Source organism: Azolla caroliniana, unplaced genomic scaffold, assembly GCF_043228905.1.
Source record: "Azolla caroliniana isolate FFs.n. ecotype wild unplaced genomic scaffold, voAzoCaro1.0.p SCAF_15, whole genome shotgun sequence".
Taxonomy (NCBI): Eukaryota; Viridiplantae; Streptophyta; class Polypodiopsida; order Salviniales; family Salviniaceae; genus Azolla; species Azolla caroliniana.
In genome coordinates, this window is record NW_028230450.1 from 3,275,841 (window position 1) to 3,299,120 (window position 23,280).

Consider the following 23,280-nt stretch of genomic DNA (forward strand, 5'->3'; position numbering starts at 1 on the left):
TATCATGATATAACATCAATGAGCATTTGCTAGGGATAGGAAAGCGTACTTGAATGCACCAAAGATACCTTATGTTACATGCAAAGTGCAAAATATATATTTATTTCCATTCTTGTCACATTTCAAAACACTGGTAATGCTAATGCTAATGTTCTTAATTGCCATCATCGACATTTTATGATGCATGCCAATGGGAGTTATCATATGGAACGCAAAGTCAGGGTTCAAATTGAAGGTCCAGACCTATAGGACCACATTGGCTTCATTAACTGTACTTTACATATGTCACTGCCCATTCCAATAAAAATCTAGATAAAGGAATCTGAAGTTCTTTGGGCCATCCTTAGCAGAGATTAACCAGACTAGATTAGATACACCTAACAATAGATCGTACAATTACTACATAATGAACCAGTGCTTAAAAACTAATGTGAATTTATCGAGGATATTCTGAGATACACTTCAGAAACACCACACAAATGAAGTTAAGTTTATGGTAAACAAAAATAAATAAAGACAGATTTTGAATACCTCCGAATAAATGAACATGCTGTAAAAGAGGAACAACAATATTCAGAGAACATCAAATAATATATAACTCGAGATAAAAGGTGGCATCCAAATTATACAATTCGTGATGCAAAATTGATGCGAGTGTATTATGTCAATTTTATACACTAGAGTGATGGCCTGTATCTATTGAAACTGGTGAAGATCTGTACCTGTTGAAGCTGTTCTCTAACCATATACTACAATCTAAGCATGTACAAGAGTTCTTGCCTAGTGAATTAGGCAATATCCACACCCAAGCATACAGAGGTCTTGTATTGACATCTGATGAATTTGTCTTGGCTACAATACAACTAGAATATGTCAATCTGCTTCCCCAACAGCTGACTAACATCTCTTATTGGATCACTTTCAAATACTCGATGCTTCAAGGTTCAGTGTGTATACTGTGCTTTTTTCTGGCATAATCAATCAAATATCTCCTGTGCCTCAATTATACTATGTTGACTGCAGAACACATAAAGAAATTAAGGAATAACGACAAGTTCATGTTCACAGATACAGGTTTGAAAATAAAACACAAAACACATTCTGGTCGTACTGCTCATCTTTGGAGATTCTATAGTATTTCTCAGCATGCTGCCGTTGGCCAATAAGCTGAGCAAATCTTTCATCATGTGTGATAACGATCAACTGAAAATTTTCCTGCCCCTTGCGATCTTCCATAATCCTTCAACGCCACACAAACAGTGTATTATTCAATATTATGGTTTCGACATGAGTTTTTAAATAGAAGAAAAAGCAAACAGTGATCATGTTATATACCTCACAAGAGCAGCAGCCAAACTCTCTGCATTACGCCCATCCAAGTTGGTGGTCGGTTCGTCTAGAGCCAAGATTCCACAGCTAAGGCAGAAAGTTTCTGCCAGTGCTAGCCGGATAATTAATGACGCAAGAACCTGAGCTCATATATACAATTGTCATGCATAAATCCTTATCATATATTTAGGTTAATAAAACATACATTTAATGAGGGAATACCTTTTGCCCTGCACTGCACCGCCCACGCATTTCTAGCTCTGCATCTCCACTTTGCATAACCACCTTTATAAAATACTTGAATATCAAAACATAACTATATTTGGTATTATATATAGAAACATCCAATAGATGATCCAGCAGTGTAATGGCTTAAAACATAACGCATGTTATTATTATGCACACCAATAAGAAAGCATTTCACTTTACCCTGTAACTATACGATCTAGTTCCTGCGCCCTCTGTATCCGATCGTAATGCTATATAGTCAATATCTTGCCCTTGATATGTTTGTTGCCACAACTCTTTTATGATTTTGTTGATTTCCTCCATTTTCATTGTGTGGAACCTCATTAAAGCCCTGAGAGCAGCTAGAATCAGGTACATCTACCAAATGATGAGAACACGAGCAGTGACTTGCAGTTACACATTCCCAACCTGTCAAGTGCATTGTAGTACTTATCCAGGTCCTTGTTAGCCATCTCTGTTGTCTACATAGTCAATAAATCAACAAAATTGCTACATGAATAGAATATCATTTTTCGTATTGAAATGGCTAGAAATGGCATAAAACGAATCAGGAAACCCCGAACACCGTAGCACCATATTATTACTTATACAACATTCAGTTAATTGTACTTCACAAGAAAACGTGAAAATTAGACTTTTACTTGCATTCACTGAAACAAGACCATAAAGAATCAGCTATCAAGAATGCAGCCCTTAAAACCAACAAAGATGAAAGGGTGGCTGATCATATCAAGACCCTTTTTTATAAAAACAGGGCCCCTAAGACAATATATAAATAAGAAAAAATCATTTACCTTCAGTTGGATAAGTTGGCTGCAGTAGCGTTTCTCAATATCTTTGTATTGAGTTTGCTTCAGTTCAGTACTATTTCTGCCAATGCTACTCTGATACACAGATAGTGTGCCTTTACTTCTGTCTAGCTGTCGCAGGCTCACAATCAGAAAAACCAAAATCTTTAACCAAATAGTGGAGGAATCTATCTATGACACCATACCATACACCTCACAGCAAATAGAAAATGACAGAAAGAAAGATATATTAACATCTTTTAAGAGGCCAACATAACCTATAAGACCAAAAGAGGGAATACATGCAAGAACGTTCTCGCTCCATTCAGAACAAACCAAAATAAATTCACGAAACTACCGACCATACCATATATTCCCATTAACTAAGCACGTGATGTGGTAAGATTCAAACGATTTCCAACTTGTGCCAATTCAAGATAAGGCTGTCTCCGGAAAGATATATTAACATCTTTTAGGAAGCCAAAATAGCCTAAAGGACCAAACAAGAGAAGTGTTTCTCATCTCGAGAACCAACGAAATTAAATGTAACTAAGTAAAAACTTAAAAAGTGACCTAGGAATCCTGCTAGCTATACATGTAAGATTATTGAGCTAGATAGATTGTAATTTTTGTTTTCGCAAGATCTCCAATTTTGTCTTTGCAAGATCTCTAGCACGGGTCAATCCAAAATGGAGAGATCTCCAAAGTGAGGTAAGCACCTGCAATTGCAGGAAGTAATGGGCTTTATCTATAGACAAAAAAGATGGTGAGATGGTGCTCCACAAGGTATGCACAACAAATTGCGATTACCTGATCTATTTTACCCCTGCTGCAATGTCCTGATCGGGCTGTTCATGTAGAATTACTCTATTGAGCACGACAGAACTAAGATTCATTGAAAAGAATTACTCTATTGCTAATGTTGTAAAATTACAGTTTGCTAGTAATCTAAGCTGTTTGAAATAGGATTTTGGAAAGTAATGTATATTTGTTTGTAATATAGGCAATGTTGACAGAAGTTTATGACTTTTGTGCACAATTTCTCCATTAACACTTTCGTATGTTGTTAGATATAATCAATGATCAACCCCAAGTTGTAAATCTATCCCCATATGTACTCTTCGAGTGCACATTTTGTGATAGCTATTGTGCAACTCAACCAAGGTGTCAATCTAGGAAACCGTAGATGCGTAGGACACAATGTATTTAGGAAAGAGCGAAGTAGGCTAATAGGATTGGCTAATCAAATCAACTAGAAGAATATTTTGTGGCAAGTGATGATGTACTTAATCTTGATGTATGTGACATTGACTATCTAGCACTAGCTTGTATCTAGGGAGCTGGGTCATATTAAATGACAAGTCAGTTGACAGAAAAGGAATATCTCCACTACTATCAACCAACATGCACATGTAATGTTACACTCAGACCAAACAAAGAATATAATCCACTCTCTTACACAATGGTGTTATGATCATTAGTCCCCACTAATTTTGTAGTGAGCTGGTCCAGATCCCATCTAAGCTCTAAGGTGTGAGCTCATGGGCGAACTACTATTGTGAGCTACTCTCATATGTAATAGAAGTTTTGTTTTCACATATCCATCTCTGTGATTGTAACTCTATATACCTATCTAATCGATTCACAATATTTCTAACATATGTAATGTTACAAACACAATGCAATAGAAATATAAGATTGTTTTGAGCAAGATTTTGAAGCACCATAGTTAATGATTTAGGAAGTTCTTGAACATCTAAACCTAGCTTCCTTTCAGATCCAAATTTTCTATTTGTGTAGCCCTTAATTGACTTGTCACATTGGTAGGAACGATGGGGCTAAAGAAAGTTGTGATAGTTCTTTGCTGAGGAACTTGTGTGGTTGCATTATTGTCCTTGAGTGTTCTTGAGTTCTAACAGAGAACAACCCCAAGAACCATCTATTCTCATTTCAATTACCTTGCATAGTGGGCTAACACGTTGGTTAAAGACGCTCCCTCTTATTTCATAAAAGACAGTATAGTGGTAAACATAGTGTGGTGTGCATGTGTTCCTTTGTGCCACCCTTTTAGCTCACCCTTTTTAGGATGCACATACCCAAGTTGACCCACGCTTTTTAGGATGCATGTGGCCAAAATGACCCACCCTTTTAGCACACCCTTTTTAGCCAAGCCAACCCAAATGGGTTCCGTTGTATCAACTATAAATTGATTAAGAAGTAAGAAGCTAAGTAGACTGGTTTTGATCTCTTATGTGCATTTCACATATTGGTGGAGATGCAGGGTACCAGCCCCCACATCCAAGCATACACCTCTTCCGCTTCGTAGGTAGCATCGCCCTTGTCACCGTCACCGACACTCTTGTTAGTCTCTTGTAGTATTATCTCTTCCATTAGCACCACCTTAGTTCACTAGTTAGGCCTCCCGACATCCATTGCTTCCTCCACCCAAGTCTTTTTTTGCGATCGCCATCTATACCTCTCTAGCACGCAAGCCCACTACACCTTCACCTTAGACACTCTCACTTTCTCACACCACTTTTATGTCTTGCCCCACCAACTCTTCCCCCTCACCTTAGGTTGCCCACTAACTTATTGTCCCATGAGTTTCTCCGATCCCCCTCCTACACGATAGCCCTCCTGTCCCCCATCTCAGCCAAGTCCAAGTGGCCCTTAGTCCACAAGGGTGATTGATCTTTCTTTGCCAAATGATCTTTTCCCCGATCCCCCTCTAACACGATAGCCCTCCTATCCCCCACCTCAGCCAAGTCCAGGTGGCCCTCAGTCCACAGGAGCGATTGATCTTCACCGCCATATGATCTTTCCTCGATCCCCCTCCAACACGATAGCCCTCCTGTCCCCCACCTCAGCAAAGTCCAGGTGGCCCTCAGTCCACATGAGCGATTGATCTTCGCCACCATATGATCTTTCCTCGATCCCCCTCCGACACGATAGCCCTCCTGTCCCCCACCTCAGCAAAGTTCAGGTGGCCCTCAGTCCACAGGAGTGATTGATCTCTATTCGCCGATTGATAGCTCGTTTTCCATCACTAGCCCATTCAACTATCAAGGCCAACAATTCCACGGGGATGTCCTCAACATCGTTGCAACTCAACTACGTGTCCATAGATGTTTACATCCCCACACCATCTTCACCAAACGCCTCAACAAGACCCTCAAACACGAGATGGCTGCATAAATCAACCCTTTTCGAGCACTCTATGGGCGTAACCCTCGCCTCGCACTAGAATCATCCATGGATTTCCATTTGAAACCTGCCATCAGATGCTCCCCTCCTTCGACAAGCCACTGTTCTTGTTCTTGTTCATGTACCTGTCATGTTCTTGTTCATGCCCCTCAATCTCTTGTTTCTCGCAGGGGGGAAATGTGGTGTGCATGTGTTCCTTTGTGCCACCCTTTTAGCTCACCCTTTTTAGGATGCAAGTACCCAAGTTGACCCACCCTTTTAGCACACCCTTTTTAGCCAAGCCAACCCAAATGGGTTCCGTTGTATTGACTATAAATCGATTAAGAAGTAAGAAGCTAAGTAGACTAGTTTTGATCTCTTATGTGCATTTCACAATAGTGTCCTCTTTTTATGGGATCTGCCTCAATAAGGGCCTGGAGGTCAATATGTGATCCCTTAAAAACTCCTACCTATCCAACTGAACAGCAGTCATTCCTCTCTGCTCATACACTTAATGCTAAATATAGGATTAAGTCATATAGTTAAGCCAAGTAATGGAAAATCAAGATTGTCCTAAAACTGTTGGGTATCATGGGTCTCCATTGTTCTATCTAGCTAGCTGGGAAACCTTCACATAGAGCTCTATTAAAGATGCGTGCTCGCAACAAGATCAAGGTGTCACATGCATAGATAAAGTGCTCACGAGAGAAAGAGAGATATATTAACGTCTTTTAAGAAGCCAAAATGGCCTATAAGACCAAATAAGAGATTACATCTTAAGTGTTGTCTCGTCTTTGAGAACAAATCAATATTACTCAGTAAATATAATAATAAATAAGATAACAAGAGAAGAGGGAATCTGGTTTTTGCTACATGTGAGATTCTCAAGTTAGATATATTGCAACTTTTTCTTCAAAAGATCTCTAGCATAGGTCAATCCAGAATGGAGAGGTCTCCGAAGCGAGGGAAGCACCTGTGATGGTGAGAGATAATGGCCTTTATCTGTCGATGACAAGGGTGTTGAGGTCGTGGTCCATGGGGCCGGGGCTTATGTGCACGACAATGCCCTTTGTCCAGATGGGTGTGGCCCATATGCATGACAAATTGTTATTGCCTAAGCCATTGTAAGGCCCATTCGAATGTTATGGTCAATGCTTTAGTTGTGTAAACTTTGATTGACCTGTATTGCGGGGGTGTTGGGGTAAAGGCCCCAAGCACTTCCCTCTTGTATATATTTTGAACCTTCCATGTGAAAGCTCCCTTCGAGAGCTTTCTAGACATATATTTACTACATTTTTGGCCCCAATGTGGGGGGTTATATGCATTTACATTATCTTTATAACTTTTGGTCATTGGCTGTGTGTGAACGTATTAGAAATATTGAGAATCGAGTAGATAGGTATATAGAGTTACAACTGCAGAGATGGATATATGAAAACAGAATTTCTATTACATATGAGAGTAGTTCAAAATGGTAGTTTTCCCATGCGCTCACACCTTAGAGCTTAGATAGGATATGGACCGGCTCACTACAAAATTAGTGGGGACTAATGATCAATCTGACCACTGTGTGAGAAAAGTGACTTATAATCTATGTTTGGTCTTAGTATAAATGTGCAAGTCAGTTGACAGTAGTGGAGATATTCCTTTTCTGTCAACTGACTTGTCATTTAATATGACCCAACTCCCTAGGTACAGGCTAGTGCTAGATAATACTTATCTTGAAGTCAATGACGCATACTTCAAGACTAAGTACATCGTAACTTGCCCACAAAATATTCTAGCTGACTTGATTAGCCAATCCTTTTATCTATTTCTCTCTTTCCTAAATATATTGTGTCCTACGCATCTACGGTTTCCTAGATTAACACCTTATCGACCCATATGGTCGAGTTGCACACTAGCCGCTCCTCATTTGGGGCGCTATCACAAAATGTGCACTCTAAGAGCACATATGGGGATAGATTTACAACTTGGGGCTGATCATTGATTATATCTAACAGAACGTGCCTGAATGACCTAAAAGTTACTTATCAATAAGAATTAGCCCCAATTTTGACATAATGAGATAGGAACTTTCCACATCCTGATGGCATAATTGGCAGATCTGTTCCACCATAGCTTTCCACAAATCTCAATCTCTTAACAATTGGCATATCCTGAGCTGCGCTATCACACTGCGAACCACATGGGAGAGATATGTATCCAGATAACAGGACCTATTGATATTCAACCATTCAACAAGTGCGAAAACAGCTCCTTATAGTGGGCCATCTTCCAATCAAGTGGCAATGTTGGGTTCATCCACATTCTTCTGTCATCTAGTTTGATGATACCAGTAGATCCTTCTGCTATGATCTTTTAAATTGCCATTGTAAAGAACAGCTATGCAGCAAGCAGGAAATGAATAATCACCTTTTCACTGCATTGCTATCTACAAATCCAGGCATATTCCAAACCAATAAAGATATGAAGAAATTCCAACGGCCATCACTCAGAATCCTGCAAATATTCACCTCAACAAGCATTCTGGTTGCAGAATAGTAGCTGTGAATAAATATCATGTTTGTTGGCCTTGAAAATATGTTGCCAAGGATGCCTATGTTGAAAATACACAAATTTTCTCCTATCTGCAAGCACTTATGTTGGCATTAACTCACAAGTTTTTGGAACCACAAACATAATTTTATTTTGTCTCCTATCTTGCAACCATTTATATGAGGATTAATTCAGTAGTCTTTTAAACATACGGATGCCTAAAAGGCATGGACTGCCCAGAATTACAAATTTATTTTGTTATTGCTATAAAATACATCTGACAAAAAATTTGTAACCACAGGAATAAGTGAGTTTATGAGAAATGAGGAGCAAATAGAGTCAAGAATTGCCAAATTTCTTTTACCTCTGAAACCAAAGCTTGTTTCTCATCCATGGTTTTCTTAAGGTCCACTTCCACAGCTGACATATCACCAGTCTGAATAATTTTTTGTTCATAATTTTCAATTTGCTGAGCAAGCTCTTCAACTTCAGCCTTCTTCTTTCGGTAGTCAATGTTGTCATCGATATTTCTCTTAATTTGTGCTTGACTCTGCAGTAGTTCTCGGTTTTTGTTCACTTCAGCTGATATTTCATTTTTGCGTTTCTCTGATTGTTTAAGTTGTGCATCTATCATGGCAAGCCTTTCCATTGACTCCTGTAACCTTTGTTCCTTCTTTGAGTCCACATATCTTACAGACAACAAAAAGATAACAAAAAAATTGCCTTGTATAAGCTCTCTTAATATTTACAAACACAGAATTCTCACAATATCTAGATATAAAATCAGACCCTGACATAAAACAACCATACTATTCTGCAATTAATGAACCACTTCGCATTCCCCTAGTTTCTTTTGCTTGGGAACAATGGCATACATACACAAACATAAAGCTTTAATATATTTATCTTGAACAACAACATGCAGTTCAGGAAAATTTCACATCCATAAAATCATATGCTGTCTATGAGACTAAAGTTAATCCACTTGAACATCATTCGCATACACCACAGAAATTTGCAAACTAAAGCTCTAAATAGACAAGCATATGCATTGTCTTCGTGGACATACTCCTTGATTTTGAAATTGATTCCTTGTATTGAGAGAATTGCGCTCTCAAAAGCTGCAAGGTTTTTTGATTGTTCAAAATTCTCCGCCTTCACACGCTCTGCCAGATTAGTATGCTCTCTTTTCAGCGCTTCATTTTCCCGAGCTAAAGGACCTAGTTCATCTGATTTTAGCTGCAAAAAAAATGATATTGATCCTTTTACAAAATAGCATACCAAAAAATGAATCTGACAACAGATGCTACAAACAAGCACAAAGAGCAGACGACTTAAAGGAATTCCTGACGTAATATTTAGACACAAAATCACAATTTTTCAGTTAATAAACATTCAGATCTGCCATTGATCATGATTCAGGAAGTGTGTAACTTGCTTCAGCTTTCAGCCTTCTACCTTTGCTAATGCTCAGACGTAGCTTCTCACCAGCCAACAATTTACCTGGCAGACTTCCAAACGAAAATGGCATACCCATTGAGTTTGTGCTAGCTCTAAGGTGGTGTCGGCTATTAACCACATCCCCACATCCATCTGGGTTTGGGCCCACAATGTTTACTCAATTCCTTCCTCAAACAGTATTATATAGGCATTGTGCACAAGACATTATAAACAGACCAGGAGCCATGCACACAGAAAATATGACATTGCAAGGAAAAGCAGAGGGAGAAATTCAGCATTGCCTTTAGTTAAAGAGGATGATAATGCAGAATATTGCACCATTGTAACAAATCAGGAAACTGGGTCGACACAAGGAAGTAGTCTAAAAGAGGCTTATCCCAACTGGAGAGAAAGACCACAACAACAATAAGGAAAGAACTGAGCCCAACATTTGCATCACAAAAGAATAGATAGTGGCAGTTTCCTTCAATTTTTCCTTTAAAATGTATTCTGCACGGACTCCTTTTAGCCCCCTTCAAATTTCTGGACTTGAGAATGGGGTGTCAGAATCTTATAGGAATTTGTAGTTTTTTCAGATTTCCCCATCATTCTTCCCTTGCCTGAATTTCTCTCCTTCCGAACTTCTGTATTCTTGTACTTTTCTTTAGGAATGGAAAAAACTGAAATAAGCTTTTCCTCGAGACCACCTTTCCATTTTCAATGTCTAAACAGAGTTGGAAACCTGAATAATCTATACCCTATATTGTGAGGTCATAGTGCTCAAGACGTCAAGAGGACTTCTTGTGCTGGAATAAAATATGTACAACTTAAACATCAATCTTTTACCTACTGTAATAAAATGATTCAATGTTTCCTAAATAGAGTGAAGGAAAGAACCATATGCTACGGACTAAGGAGTTCACCTGGAAATCAAGCTGAGCTTGTGATATTTGCTCCAACAATCGACCGCGCTCCATCCTTAATCCTTTGACTTTATTCAGCTCTGCCAATACTTTTAGCTTCTCCTCTCTTACATCACGCAAGCGATTAGAGGCTGTATTGAAGTCATCCTTGAGATGAATTTGTTCAGCTGTTAACCTCTCAAGCGTTTTGCTGAAGTTATCCCTATGTAAAGACAACCCCAAATAAATAAGGATAAAAGAAAATGGGTTAGCTTGCCAATTGCAAAGGACAAAATTAAATCATTTATTCAAGGTCCTGCAACTACTGCTTCTCAATGTGCAAATGAGTGACCTTCGATAATCTTCATCATATAGCCATAAATGAGAGATGAATGCATTCCTAATAACCTATGATAGTAAATTAGCCTACAAAGATGCATCAGCATGGAGGCCTCATATCAGGCCTTATAAAACAGACAAAATTGCCTCCAATTACTGAGAGATATCACATTTCCTGAAAGCTAGAAAAATGAAAGAGCATCCTTACCTTATATCACTAGATTTTACTATTTCTGACTGGATTTCATCAATTGAGCGCAACCCTTGTGCAGAAATATTGAGCTTGTACTCTAACTCTAAAATTTGTGACTTAATAGATTTAGCTTCTTGGCTTAATTTATCAGCTGCATCTACCACCTGGTATAATTTTTCAATTTGCTCCTTCTCCATTTTTGCATGTACAGTGAGATCACTAAGCTGTAACCAGGAAATTTTTAATTGTCAAACTATAATCTGAAACCCGTCCCAGAATCTAGAACCAAATATATAAATAATCTCATAAAATTAGTTATAAACAGCACAGTAGTTATACATCATTTAGAGCTTGACTCTTGCTTTCAAGCTCCTGTTCTAGCTCCATAGTCATCTTTTCGGTGGCAGGAACAGTTTTCAAAACTAGTTTTACATAATCCTCGTATACGGGCCGCAGCTTCTCTAGCTGTTGTACTTTTGCTTCTGCCTGGGTATAATGTGAAGCAAGTTCACGGAGATGGTCTGCTGTACTGGAGCTTTTTACTCTTTGCTGTAAAAAGAAAAATCTAATTATGAACTCGATGTTTCAGGAATTAGGTGTATCCCAACTAAAATTGAACGCTATAAATACTCAACACCTTTCTGACAAAATCATCTTCCTCTTGTGGTGTGAAGGGACGCTCACAGCAAGGACAAACGTGATTTGCTCTAGCCACTTTCTCAAACGGTTCAAACATTCGCCGCATGCCATCTGCCATATCATGCTGACTGCCAAGCATTTACAATTCAGATAAATAAACCATGGATAACAGCATCCCTACTATATTTTTTTTATCATCAATATAAATGCTTTGTTTTCCCTTTTAGAATATATTCAACCTCTGATTAAGAATCAATTAACCAAAGCTGCAAACTACTCCTGAACAAAAATTAAATCATCAACTGCTAAAAAGGTCCACCAAAAACTGTTAAAACAGTTCAAAACAGGCTTTTTGATCATATGCAAATATTAAGAGCAGCCTGCAATCAAACAAACAAGAATTTGTACAAAGAACTTTTGAAGAAATTGCAAGTTACGCAACGTAAGCCCATTACAATTTAGCATCTAATTTTTTAACTGTTCCACACTAATTACAGGATTACATATGAGTTCCATCTATGAAGCACTATCCACATTTCCAACGCTGTGATTCATGATTCTCACCATACTCATATGCCCACACGTGACTCTGATTATGGAAGGCCCCTCTGCAATTCCAACCCCAACCACAACCTCTTCAGACTGTCCTACCATCTCTGCTCCTGTGATCAATCATTCAATGAGACCAGTATCTCTTATTGCCCATCAGCAACATCACTGCTAGTTCAAGCTGCAAGTAGTAATGGTAATAGTAAAGATGCAGTGGCCTCAGCTCCTCAGAATATTGTGTTGCAACTAAGAATCTGATCCCTTACCACATCCAAACAAATGAATGGCTGCAAAGATTGCATCAGTGTTATCCCATCATAAAGTGCATGTTGCGCATAAGGATGTCGATGCATGTTGCATGTGGATACAAATCAAAAGAGGGGACCTTCAGGAACCATACATTGCAATTTGCTACTTTCCACCTCTCTACTCGAGGTTTGCACCTCTCAAAGAATCACCATACCATATGATCTGCTACTATGGGGGATATAGTACTATTAGGAGACTTTAGTGCACAAACTAAGAATGAACAAACAAATATGTTTGACACCAGCGAGGCAACATATGGAGAAGTTATGGCAGAAGAAGTTGGTCTACAGCACAAGCTCAAGATATGACTGAAGTAACATAACAAGGCAAACACTTTCTAGCCTTGAGAACTACACCATAGATTTGTGATATATAATGGTTTGTCACAATGGCCCAAATTAGATGCTTTGACATGTTGGAATTCGAAAGTGTCGGGATTAAAGGTAGTTTAGGTTTCTCCAATTAAACTAGAAAAACGTTTTTATATAATTTAATATTTTCTAATTTTTGTTAGAGTTTACAGTCTCGTTTTCAGAACTGTACTACAACTTCTAAAAGAATATTTTATACACTGAATTGATCCCTAGATAAGATTCCCACTCAGCATTACATAAGTATTTATGAGGCCATTATTTAGTTGAACCATCAGCATTTAAAGCTCTTCTTCTGAGAGCATATTCTATGTATATTAATAGCACATATATGTGTGTGTGCATTTTTTTATGCTGTGCTATTTTGTTTTGCTGAACTGCTTTTGCTTTCTTTAATCTCTCCTATGTGTTGAACCCCATAATTGTTTTTAGTTCTACATCTCTGCCGTTAGATATTTCCGAAAACTGTCATTCTATCTTCTACTTCACAAAAAGGAGGTGCAAGCACAGTCAATTACCTGATGAGATCTCCGTCTATTATACCCAAAATAATAGAGTTCACTATCCCTGGAAGACCTATTCGCTTGCAGCAGATCAGTTTTATTTACGGTCTGAGGTGAAGGATGGCTGCACAAAGGATGTAGAGAGTGGACTGGCTACACACCAATTTATCTGGGAGAACATGTGCATATTGTGAAGTATACAATGACATGCTAGAATTGGCCTCAAGTCACTATTACACTTTTCAGGAATACATTCATAATGAGCTACTTAATCAAGGTCATATAACCAATGACTCTGTTAAAGGATATAAACGGGAATGTTCATATGTTTTAAGAGCAGAGCAGTAGAATTTACACTTGCTTGAAATTTGACAAATAGCTAGATATATGATGCTATTATTCAGACTACCATTGCAGAGTGTATGCCATTGATGGCTATTATCCCTGAGACGATAGTTGTTAAAAAACACTCATTTTATGTTTAGAATACTTGATGTATTCAACACATACTCTATGTTTTAGAACTGCCATTTTGAAGTGTTTCATGCATTTGACATATTTTATGTGTTTAATAAGCATTTACCACTTCCAAAAAAATCATTCTTAGATGCATTACAACTATAAGAAGTATTTAATGTATTCTACCAGTATTTTATCTTTAGAATATGTATTCTAAGTATTTTTAGAAAAGATGGAGCATTTTTAGAACATATAGCATATTATTATACATGTACTCTATGCTAGGTAATCTACAACTATGATTGAGACTTGATCTAGGAGAGAATTTATCACCAAACAAGATATCTGCAAGAGGCATCCATAGGGTCATGCACTGATTACATGCTACCATTTCGGTATAGTTTGATGATAGAACCCCATTTAGAGTGGTTTGGAACTATATCCCCCATAGAGTTGTTCTTAATGTCAAACTCAGGTTCTTCCATTGAACTCTCTTTTCTAAATTTAAGTGCCTACACTGAATGAAAATAAAGGAAACAAAACAAACCTTTTGCGAACTTCCTTTTTTTCTACAGCTTCATGCAAATTTGACGAGAACGCATCAATATTTACTTGCACATCTTGCATTGAGCTTAGCCTACCAAGGATGGTTTTCTTTTTTGCTGCAAATCAAGGTAATTATTGACTCAAAAAATATGACCATGATTGTTCATGAACACAGAGATCATTTATATGGATTATTCATGTATGCTTCGGTAATAAATAAATAAACCCTCGGTTCAGCACATTCACACTTTCAACACACCAAAAGAATATAACCTCCCCATCTTGAATATCTTAATAGATATACCAGTTATGTCACAGCAATTAGTTGGACTAATAATATGGCATATTTTTACTGACATTACAACATAATGGTATCCATAATGCAAGCCTCCATTATGATTCTGGTTATGCAATCCTTTGAAGAACTTAAATTCCATGTTTCAATACTCTACTTCAACAAACCCATGATAACCCCATGAAAAATGTTCCTCAAGTTACAAAATAAAATATTATCTAGAAACCTGTGTATGCATAACGATAAACATGCTGAGGTAAAATCAATACATAGTCTACCACAAAAATACATGACAATACATACTGACCATCTCTATCCCTCTGAGCAGTCGAAAGTTCAGTTCGAGCATCCTGTAGCTTTAGAGCAACCAAATCCGCTTCTTGCTTAGCTACTGCAGCTTTTTCACTCAATGACTTGTACTCCTCGGCAGCAAATCTATATATAATCAATCAATAGAAACAAACTCATTATAAACATGGCAACTCTGTCAGATGGTAATTGCAATCATTTGAACGAAAAACATGTGCCTAGAATAGCCTGCTTTCCCAGAGATGACGGAAGTCTGCAGAGTCCTGACAAACAGCCATTTTCATGACAAGTGCTATGGCAATATTTTTACATTAGTTTATTTTTATGGGAAGACTTCTTCGAAATTAATACATTGTTTTCTTAAACAACACAAAGGCAAAGACCACCTGAAATGTCAGATAGATTTCCATTCAAGAATCAATGTGGAGTTTAATTAAACACTAACTCAAAGTAAAATCTAAACAAATTTCATACCTTAACACATCTCCAATATCCTTTTTCACACTTTCCACCCCTGGCAACCGCCCCTTCAAAGTCCGTTTGATATTTTCTTTGTTCTCTTCCATGCTGCAGTCAACAAGTTACTGTATAATCTTGACATGTCCCAAATATTAAGGTTAATTACACTATTTTCAAAACTCACAGCTTTTTGAGCCTTCTCTCCTTGTCTACGAAATCTTCCTTCTTCAGGTCAAGCTGCACTCTGTCAACTGATTCCTTTGCAATTCCATCCTTCTCACGATGAAGGGTCTTCAACCTCTGCTCTAACCGATATATCTCTACTCTCAAATTGTCAATTTCAGTTTCAAAATTCTTCGCATTAAGCTTGCTGCTTTGTCTATTCACTTCATCTTCCTGTAAAACATCATAGATTTGAAAGGTAAATACCTATAAGATACAATAACTCTTTCAGTAAAGTATAAAGGTAGTGCAAGAATGCTAACAACCACCCTAACTTAGCAGTAAACATGTTTCAATGCTCAAGTAGAAGGTAACAGTCCTGGAAACGTGAAATCATGTAATGTATTTGGAATATTGACTGTTCTGCTGCAGTAGTTAAGAGTAGATAGCAGATGACCATTACAGTTTCATAGCAACCTTCTGTGCAACTATCACATTATCTCCCGCCATCGCAGGTGCTTCCCTCGCTTCGGAGACCTTTCCATTCTGGATCGACCTATGCTAGAGATCTTTCGAAGACAAAAGCTACAATATATCTAACTTGAGAATCTCACATGTGCCAAAAACCAGATTCCCTTGTCTCTTTTTATCTTATTTACTTTTATATTTACAGAGTAATTTTTATTTTATATTGATTTGTTGTTCTCAAAAACAAGACAACATTTAAGATATAATCTCTTGTTTGGTCTTATAGGCCATTTTGGCCTTCTTAAAAGATGTTAATATATCTTTCTTTCTTTCTTTCTTTCTAGTATTGCACCTATAGCAAACTCTCGAGGGGGGTTACAGAACACTTGGATACTATACAGTCTTTTACACGAGATACTGGACTCTTAGTGAACCTTGGAAAAACCAAGGTCATGGTGTTTAACATTTCATCTCAGTGGATTGAGGAGGTTCACAACTGGTCATGCATGGACGAGAGAGTGGATTGTATACATCAATATCTTTATCTTAGTGTAGTGTTCGCAGGACCTATCTTCGCCATGAGAGTTGTGCATGCTCAACTTACTAGGGAGCATGCAGCACACATTAGAGGACTAAGAAGGATGTGCTCAAAGACCCATGCCAATAGCTATGTACTGTGGTTATTTGATACTCTTGTTACACCTTCAATTCTCTATGGTGTACAGAATTGATGATCTAGTCTGGACCGTCATCACAGACCTGGAGGCATCTCTGGTGTATAGAAATTGATAGAGAGAGCTGTTGTATCCATGATTGCCAAATGATTCAGACTAAATCATCGGTGCCCGTGATATTAAAAGATTGACCTTATGAGTTGTGGAATTGCCCAAATTGACAAAAAGTGACAGAAAATAGATAGTCTCATTGCATTAATGTCATAATCCCCCGGGCGTCTTTCACTCAAGAGGGCATTGATGTCATACATCATAATGTTGCAAGAGCATTCATGGGCTGAACCACTCAGATTCTACGACTCCTAAATATGTGATTATTTATTTTGTACGTTGTATCCGCCCCTTCACTTGTACCCATTATTTTGTACGTTGTATCCTCCCCTTCACTTGTACCCATGGTTCCTATATCATTGTACTTCAATCACAGTGTAGTTCCACAGAGAAGCTACATAATTTGGGCACAGCTTATTGTTGCTTTCTTTTCGAAGACCTCTATAATATTCACATGGATGTAGCTTTTGGTCTCATTGGTCACTTTGGCCTTTTGAAGATTTTTATCATATTTCTATTTTTCTCTTCAAGACACACTTCTTACACACATCAGAAGTTGGATTCATCATCAGGCCACCATCTTCAATCATATTTCTATTTTTCTCTTCAAGACATTACAAGACACACTTCTTACACACATCAGAGGATGGATTCATCATCAGGCCACCTTATATGGACATACATCTATCCTATGCGTTACGCAGTGTGATAGGGCAGCTGTGAACTTCATCACATCAATTAGAGATTGAGGTAGGCAGATATACACGTATACCTGTAGAAGAAAGAATTTGCCAATTGTGCCATCAAGGAGTGGAATCCGAAGAACACTATGTTTGTCACTGTAGTGTCTTTTATGAAATCAACGGGAGATACCATTGCCTCTTTAAACAAGGCTTTGGCCCAGTACGCAAGGTAATGGAATATGAGGACCAACGGTGCCTAGGACTTTTCTTGCTAGAACTCAAGAGACAGGGAAAAGTTGTTGATTGACAATAACACAGCAACACAAGCTCATCCACAAAGGACAATCACAACTTCCTTTAGTCCCATCACTCCTACTAATGCTACGAGTCAATCAAGGGATACACTAATGGGCTCCCGACCAGGACATAACAAAGGGATTACAATAGATCAGGCAATAGCAATTTGTCGTGCACATAGGCCACGCCCCCATGGACCACGTTCGCAACAGCCTTGTCATCGACAAATAAAGGTCATTATCTCCCGCCATCGCAGGTGCTTCCCTCACTCCGGAGACCTCTCCATTTTGGATTGACCTATGCTAGAGATCTTTCGAAGACAAAAGTTACAATATATCTAACTTGAGAATCTCACATGTGCCAAAAACCAGATTCCCTCGTCTCTTTTTATCTTATTTACTTTTATATGTACTGAGTAATTTTTATTTTTATTTTTATTTGTTGTTCTCAAATACGAGACAACACTTAAGATGTAATCTCTTGTTTGGTCACATGGGCCATTTTGGCCTCTTAAAAGACATTAATATATCTTCCTTCTTCTCTGAGACCATAATAGGAAAGAATGCCTGAAATCTGCATGGAAAAAGAAAGAAAGAAAGCTATATCAAAGTCTTCTAAGGACAAGGTAGCCAGAAACTTCAAAACTATACGTTCTTAAAATGGAACCAAGGTTAGAAATTTAATCACATATATAGCACCATTACCATTTGTTTTTCCTTTTCATCCAGTCCTGCAACATCATATTTGGTTTGCGAAAGATCTTCAAGGTCTGCATCAATCTCCTCAATGCGTTTTTCTGACTCTTCCTGCCACATAGCACTTTGAGACTACTTTTCCCTCTCTACATTTATAATTCAAGGCCTAATAATGGACTTAAGCATGCCTACCTGAGCCTTTCTCTTTGCCTCAAGGTGACCCTGCAATTCACTGAGCTTCTTGCTATTTGCCTCTACACGCTTCCATACTTTTATAACCTCCACCTCACCAGCTTTCTGTATCGCTAAAATTGAGCTTATTTTTTCATAGAAATACAAACTTCAACCAGTGGCAGAAAACACAAGCTACCTTCTTGTCTTCGATATCTTTCAGCAGCTCTTTCAAACGGAGCTCCGCCCGTTGTGTCATCTGCCTTGCCACTTCATGGCTTATAGATGATCCTATCGTTCCTAGATTATAATCATGAAACAACGTTTGTATTTTCTCATCACGCTCTTTCTCGAGTTCCCTGTATGTCTGCATAAAAAGGTGACCTATAAGCATAAAAGACTCCATGACCAAGTAGCCCATCGTCAAAAAGTAAGATTTCAATACCTCAGCTTCAGCATGTTGTTTGCCTATGTTTAGACTTTCATCATTTTTCTTTTTATTGAGAATCTCTATCTGTGTGATATTGTCTGCTATATCTCTTTCCCCTTTGCTAATCTGAATCTTCAGAACCCCAAGATTCTTATCAAACTGTGTTTGCCACTCCAAAAGCTCCTCGTCAGTATCTGGTCATGATAATCACACAAAGAAGATGTCAAAAAATTTAATTATGCACCTAGTTACATGATGATTGTACATGAGGCAAGTATGTCCTCACCTTCCACATCCTCGGCAAGCTTAGCATATTGCTGTTCTTGTAGTGCAAAGAGGGTGCTTCTTTTGCTATTTAGAAAGCGAACCTCCTCATGTAGTCTTCTAAGCTCTTTGATTGTTTTATCATGGTTGCTAATGCTCATTTGGACCTCTGTTATCTCTTTATCAAGTTTCTGAATCTGAGACTTCAACTTATTTGTGTTGTCTGTGTCATGGGAGATATTCTCTTGGAGCTGGTTTTCAACAGGCAATAAAAGCAAGATATGAGAATATAACAGTGAAAATATGGAAATCTATGGTAGCATATTAAAATATATACCTTGTATGCCGCATCTTTTAGAGTCTGTAAATTCTCTAATTTTAATTTCTGCATCTTGATATCCTGAGCTTGCTCCTTGTGAAGCTTTTTTATCACTTCCAAAGCTTTTGTGTATCTGCAACAGCAACAGCCAGTATACATCACCTGCTAACTCAAATAAGGTTCAGTTATTGACGTTTTCAATTTATAATAGGCAAGTGATAGTCTGCGTAACGTTCAACTAAAGAGATAAAGCCAGGTCTTCCATTTATGCACTGGTTATTGATCCAATGATGCAAATAGATGAGCTTTGTGGAATTTTTGCATCCAGTGTAAATGTTCAGTTCAGTTCATAATGTTGACAAAAGGCTGCACGTTGTTCTATTCTCTAACCATTTCAGCTGTTGAATGTCTTTGTCATTTGCATACATGTCAAAGCTCAATTAAGAAATTGACATTCTACTGTTAATACTACCAAAGAAACAACATTATATATTATAAGTAGACAAGAAACACATTACTTGGTGGCTGAGAAAATATCATCAAATTTCTTCTTTAAGACTGATCCCTCTGCTAATGGCCAGTTAGCTTCATCCTGATGCACAAAAATCACATTCTCTAGGATGGCTTTTGAAACTCCCATCAAAGCTGGAACTTCCCTATCCATATCAGCACATCGATAGCTCAAGCAAACTTTCTGTATTGCCAGGTTCAACTCATGAGTATAGGAAATAGCACACTCTCTGTATATACCAATGTATAAAATGTGCTGTAATTAATACCTCTCCAGTCTGTGGATCAATCGTCTGCAACACACTTTCAATAGCTTTGTACTCCATTTTAGTTCCTTTCTGAGTCAATTGAAAGGATCGGATGCACACCACATCCTTTCCTGCTGCTGTCTTAAACCTAAGTTTAATCTGCCCCTTAATTTCTGTCTCTCCTGCGACCTGCCACCACCAAATAAAAATGGCATGCCAAAATTAATACATAATTTGTTTTTCCTTTTCGAATCACATAAATTTACAGTACACATTTCAATGGAGTCGGCTATTGTATTCCCTACTTTTGGATCATGCACAAAGCTTTGGCCTGATCTTGCATTTGGCGGTAATTCTCCTGTACATGCATGCTTCAAAGCTTCAATAATTGTCTGCAAATACATGAGATACATTGACTGAAAGTGTGGTATAAAAATCCCAAAGAAGATTTATCATAGAGATGGTTGTACAGCAACAAGGAATCTCACAAACCCATTATCTATGACATCATTGAATAGACTCATTCATAAGTACAAGATAAGGGCATGCCTCATGTAAAGAAAGCACAAGATCCAAAGTGAAAGAGGTAAAGGTTGTTGAATAATACATTGATCAAGGAATATGTAAACTATTAACTATGGATCCTGCTAACTCATGACACTTATGCTCAACTGCACATAATACATCCCATTCTTTACTTAACAAAGTTTCCCATAATATATACTTCTTATGAGGAGAACATGCCCCTCTCACATTCCATGTTACCACTTTTATTCAATCAACAATGTTATGGGTGCACTTGCTCCTTTAGAGCAACCAATGTCATGAAACTAGTCAAAGCATGCTCCAATGCTGCATATGGATTTTCATGCACCACATCCTTAGGGTTGTCTATCGAAATCTTTCGTTTAGATTCTCCATAGATGAGATTATTCTTCTATCAACCCTTCTTTCCTCTTCGTGGGTTGGTTGAGTGGAAGTGGCAATGACAGAAAACCAAACAACCCACTTCATTTCACATCTTGAGATTATCTGAAAGATTACCCAAGCTTATTCAATTCTCTTCATCCCACCATTAGTTGATCAAGATGTTAGCACCACACCTTATACTGGATCAATGTTCATAGCACATGGAAGCTCCCTTTACATAGTTGTGCTCTTGGAGGACATTTCTCTAGACAATTGGCAAGTGTGTGATACTTCATGTTGGTACATACAAAATGGAGTTATGGTGATACTTCATGTTGGTATACACAAAATGGCATTGTGATTTGCATTACAAGGATCAGCATATGAGTGGTACACCGTCCGCACCAATAGAATCTCTTTTAATGGTGGTATTGGGTCACAATGATCATGTCCCACACCTTCTGATGATGTTAAAATAACATCTTTATTGACTCCCTCTCTTTTACAAGACTTCTAAAAGATTCACATGGACATGTAATTCTTGTTCTCATGGGTCTTTTTGGCCCCTTCAAAGACATTAATACAATGTTTCATTCCATTTTCATCTCTCTCTCTCGATGAATGGGTAAATATCCCATTTTTGTTGTACACCTTTTGTCTCATGGGCCAATTTTGGCCTTAGAAGACGTTAATATATCTTTCTTTCTTTCTTTCTTTCTTTCTCTCTCTCTCTCTCTCTCTCTCTCTCTCTCTCTCTCTCTCTCTCTCTCTCTCTCTCTCTCTCTCGTTTCAAAGACGAGACAACACTTAAGATGTAATCTCTTATTTGGTCTTATCGGCCATTTTGGCCTCTTAAAAGACGTTAATATCTCTCTCTTAACTATCTTTCGAAATCTTGATAAGCATATGCACATACATACACATACATATACATGCTTGCTTGCTTGCTTATACATACATATATAAATGTGCTTGTAAGTATGTAAGTACGTCATGTGCATATGTACATATATGTGTATATGTCCGTACGTAAGTGCGTTTACACGTATGTAAGCACGTACAATACGTTCGTATGTATGTATATGTGTGTGTATGTGTGTATATGTGTATATGTGTGAATATGTGTGTATGTATGTATACATATATGTATGTATTGTACGCATTCTTAGATACTGTATATATAAAGCTATACGTATGCACGTAAAAGGAAGGGACCTACCGTTTTCCCAGCACCATTTGGTCCAACGATGAGAGTGAGGGGTTTGAAGAAGGTGATGACGTTAGTGTTGTCGGGGCTGAAACTGCGTATGCCCTTTATCAGCATCTTGTCCACGGTACTCATCCCTCCCTTCCCTCCCTCCCTTGGCCTTCTCACACACACACACAGACAGACAGAGTTCAGACAGACAGACAGACAAACAGACAGAGACAGACTTCTCCAACTGTACTGAGCTGAAAGATCGATGTATGTATGTACATAGTGTGAGGTTTCATTAAGTTTTATGAGAGAGAACTCTCAATTTCTTTTGTTTCCCCAAATGCCCCTGAGCTTTGGTTATTCCCCAAAATGCCCCTACCTAAGCTTTGGTTATTCCCCCGTATGCCCCTGAGTTTCCTTTGGTTATTCTCCCATATGCCCCCTGTGTCTCTTGAGATATACATGTATGTATTGCAATTGGATGAATAGATTCTTCATCGTCTCGATTCTCCTCCCGATAGGGTTTAGGGTTTATGTAATTTAATGGTTTAATTAAAGTTTTTTATTGATTTAATTTATTTAACTTAAATGTTTATTTAAATTAATGGCTTGACTAATGTTTTTTTCTTGAATTAATTAATTATTTATTTATTTTTCCAAAAAAGAAAACTCCTTCCATTAGTTATAAAATTTTATTGATGAGATTAGTATATACAAATCCCTGTAGAGACACGATAGGTC

The 23,280-nt window shown here is 37.9% G+C and overlaps 1 protein-coding gene across 2 annotated transcripts; it reads right to left on the reverse strand.

Moving 5' to 3' along the window:
- Positions 1-572: 572 nt before the first annotated feature.
- On the reverse strand, positions 573-22,711 carry RAD50 (DNA repair-recombination protein (RAD50)). Of its 2 annotated transcripts, XM_087331276.1 has the most exons (27): positions 22,561-22,711; positions 20,738-20,824; positions 20,454-20,621; positions 20,193-20,368; positions 19,693-19,807; positions 19,378-19,606; positions 19,107-19,285; positions 18,861-19,028; positions 18,683-18,787; positions 18,500-18,601; positions 15,585-15,796; positions 15,416-15,508; positions 14,940-15,067; positions 14,339-14,453; positions 11,599-11,728; positions 11,301-11,510; positions 10,977-11,185; positions 10,451-10,652; positions 9,157-9,326; positions 8,452-8,776; positions 2,373-2,498; positions 1,987-2,039; positions 1,759-1,909; positions 1,552-1,614; positions 1,336-1,469; positions 1,112-1,240; positions 573-1,017 (listed from the first exon to the last, which is right to left on the reverse strand). In XM_087331276.1, the coding sequence occupies exons 1-27, from the start codon at positions 22,681-22,683 to the stop codon at positions 978-980; spliced, it is 3,942 nt and encodes a 1,313-aa protein (XP_087187402.1). In that variant the 5' UTR covers positions 22,684-22,711; the 3' UTR covers positions 573-977. The 2 variants fall into 2 exon arrangements, with proteins under 2 accessions (XP_087187402.1, XP_087187404.1); XM_087331278.1 differs by lacking the exons at positions 573-1,017; positions 1,112-1,240 and having other exon boundaries at positions 1,552-1,610.
- Between the last annotated feature and the right edge of the window lie 569 nt (positions 22,712-23,280).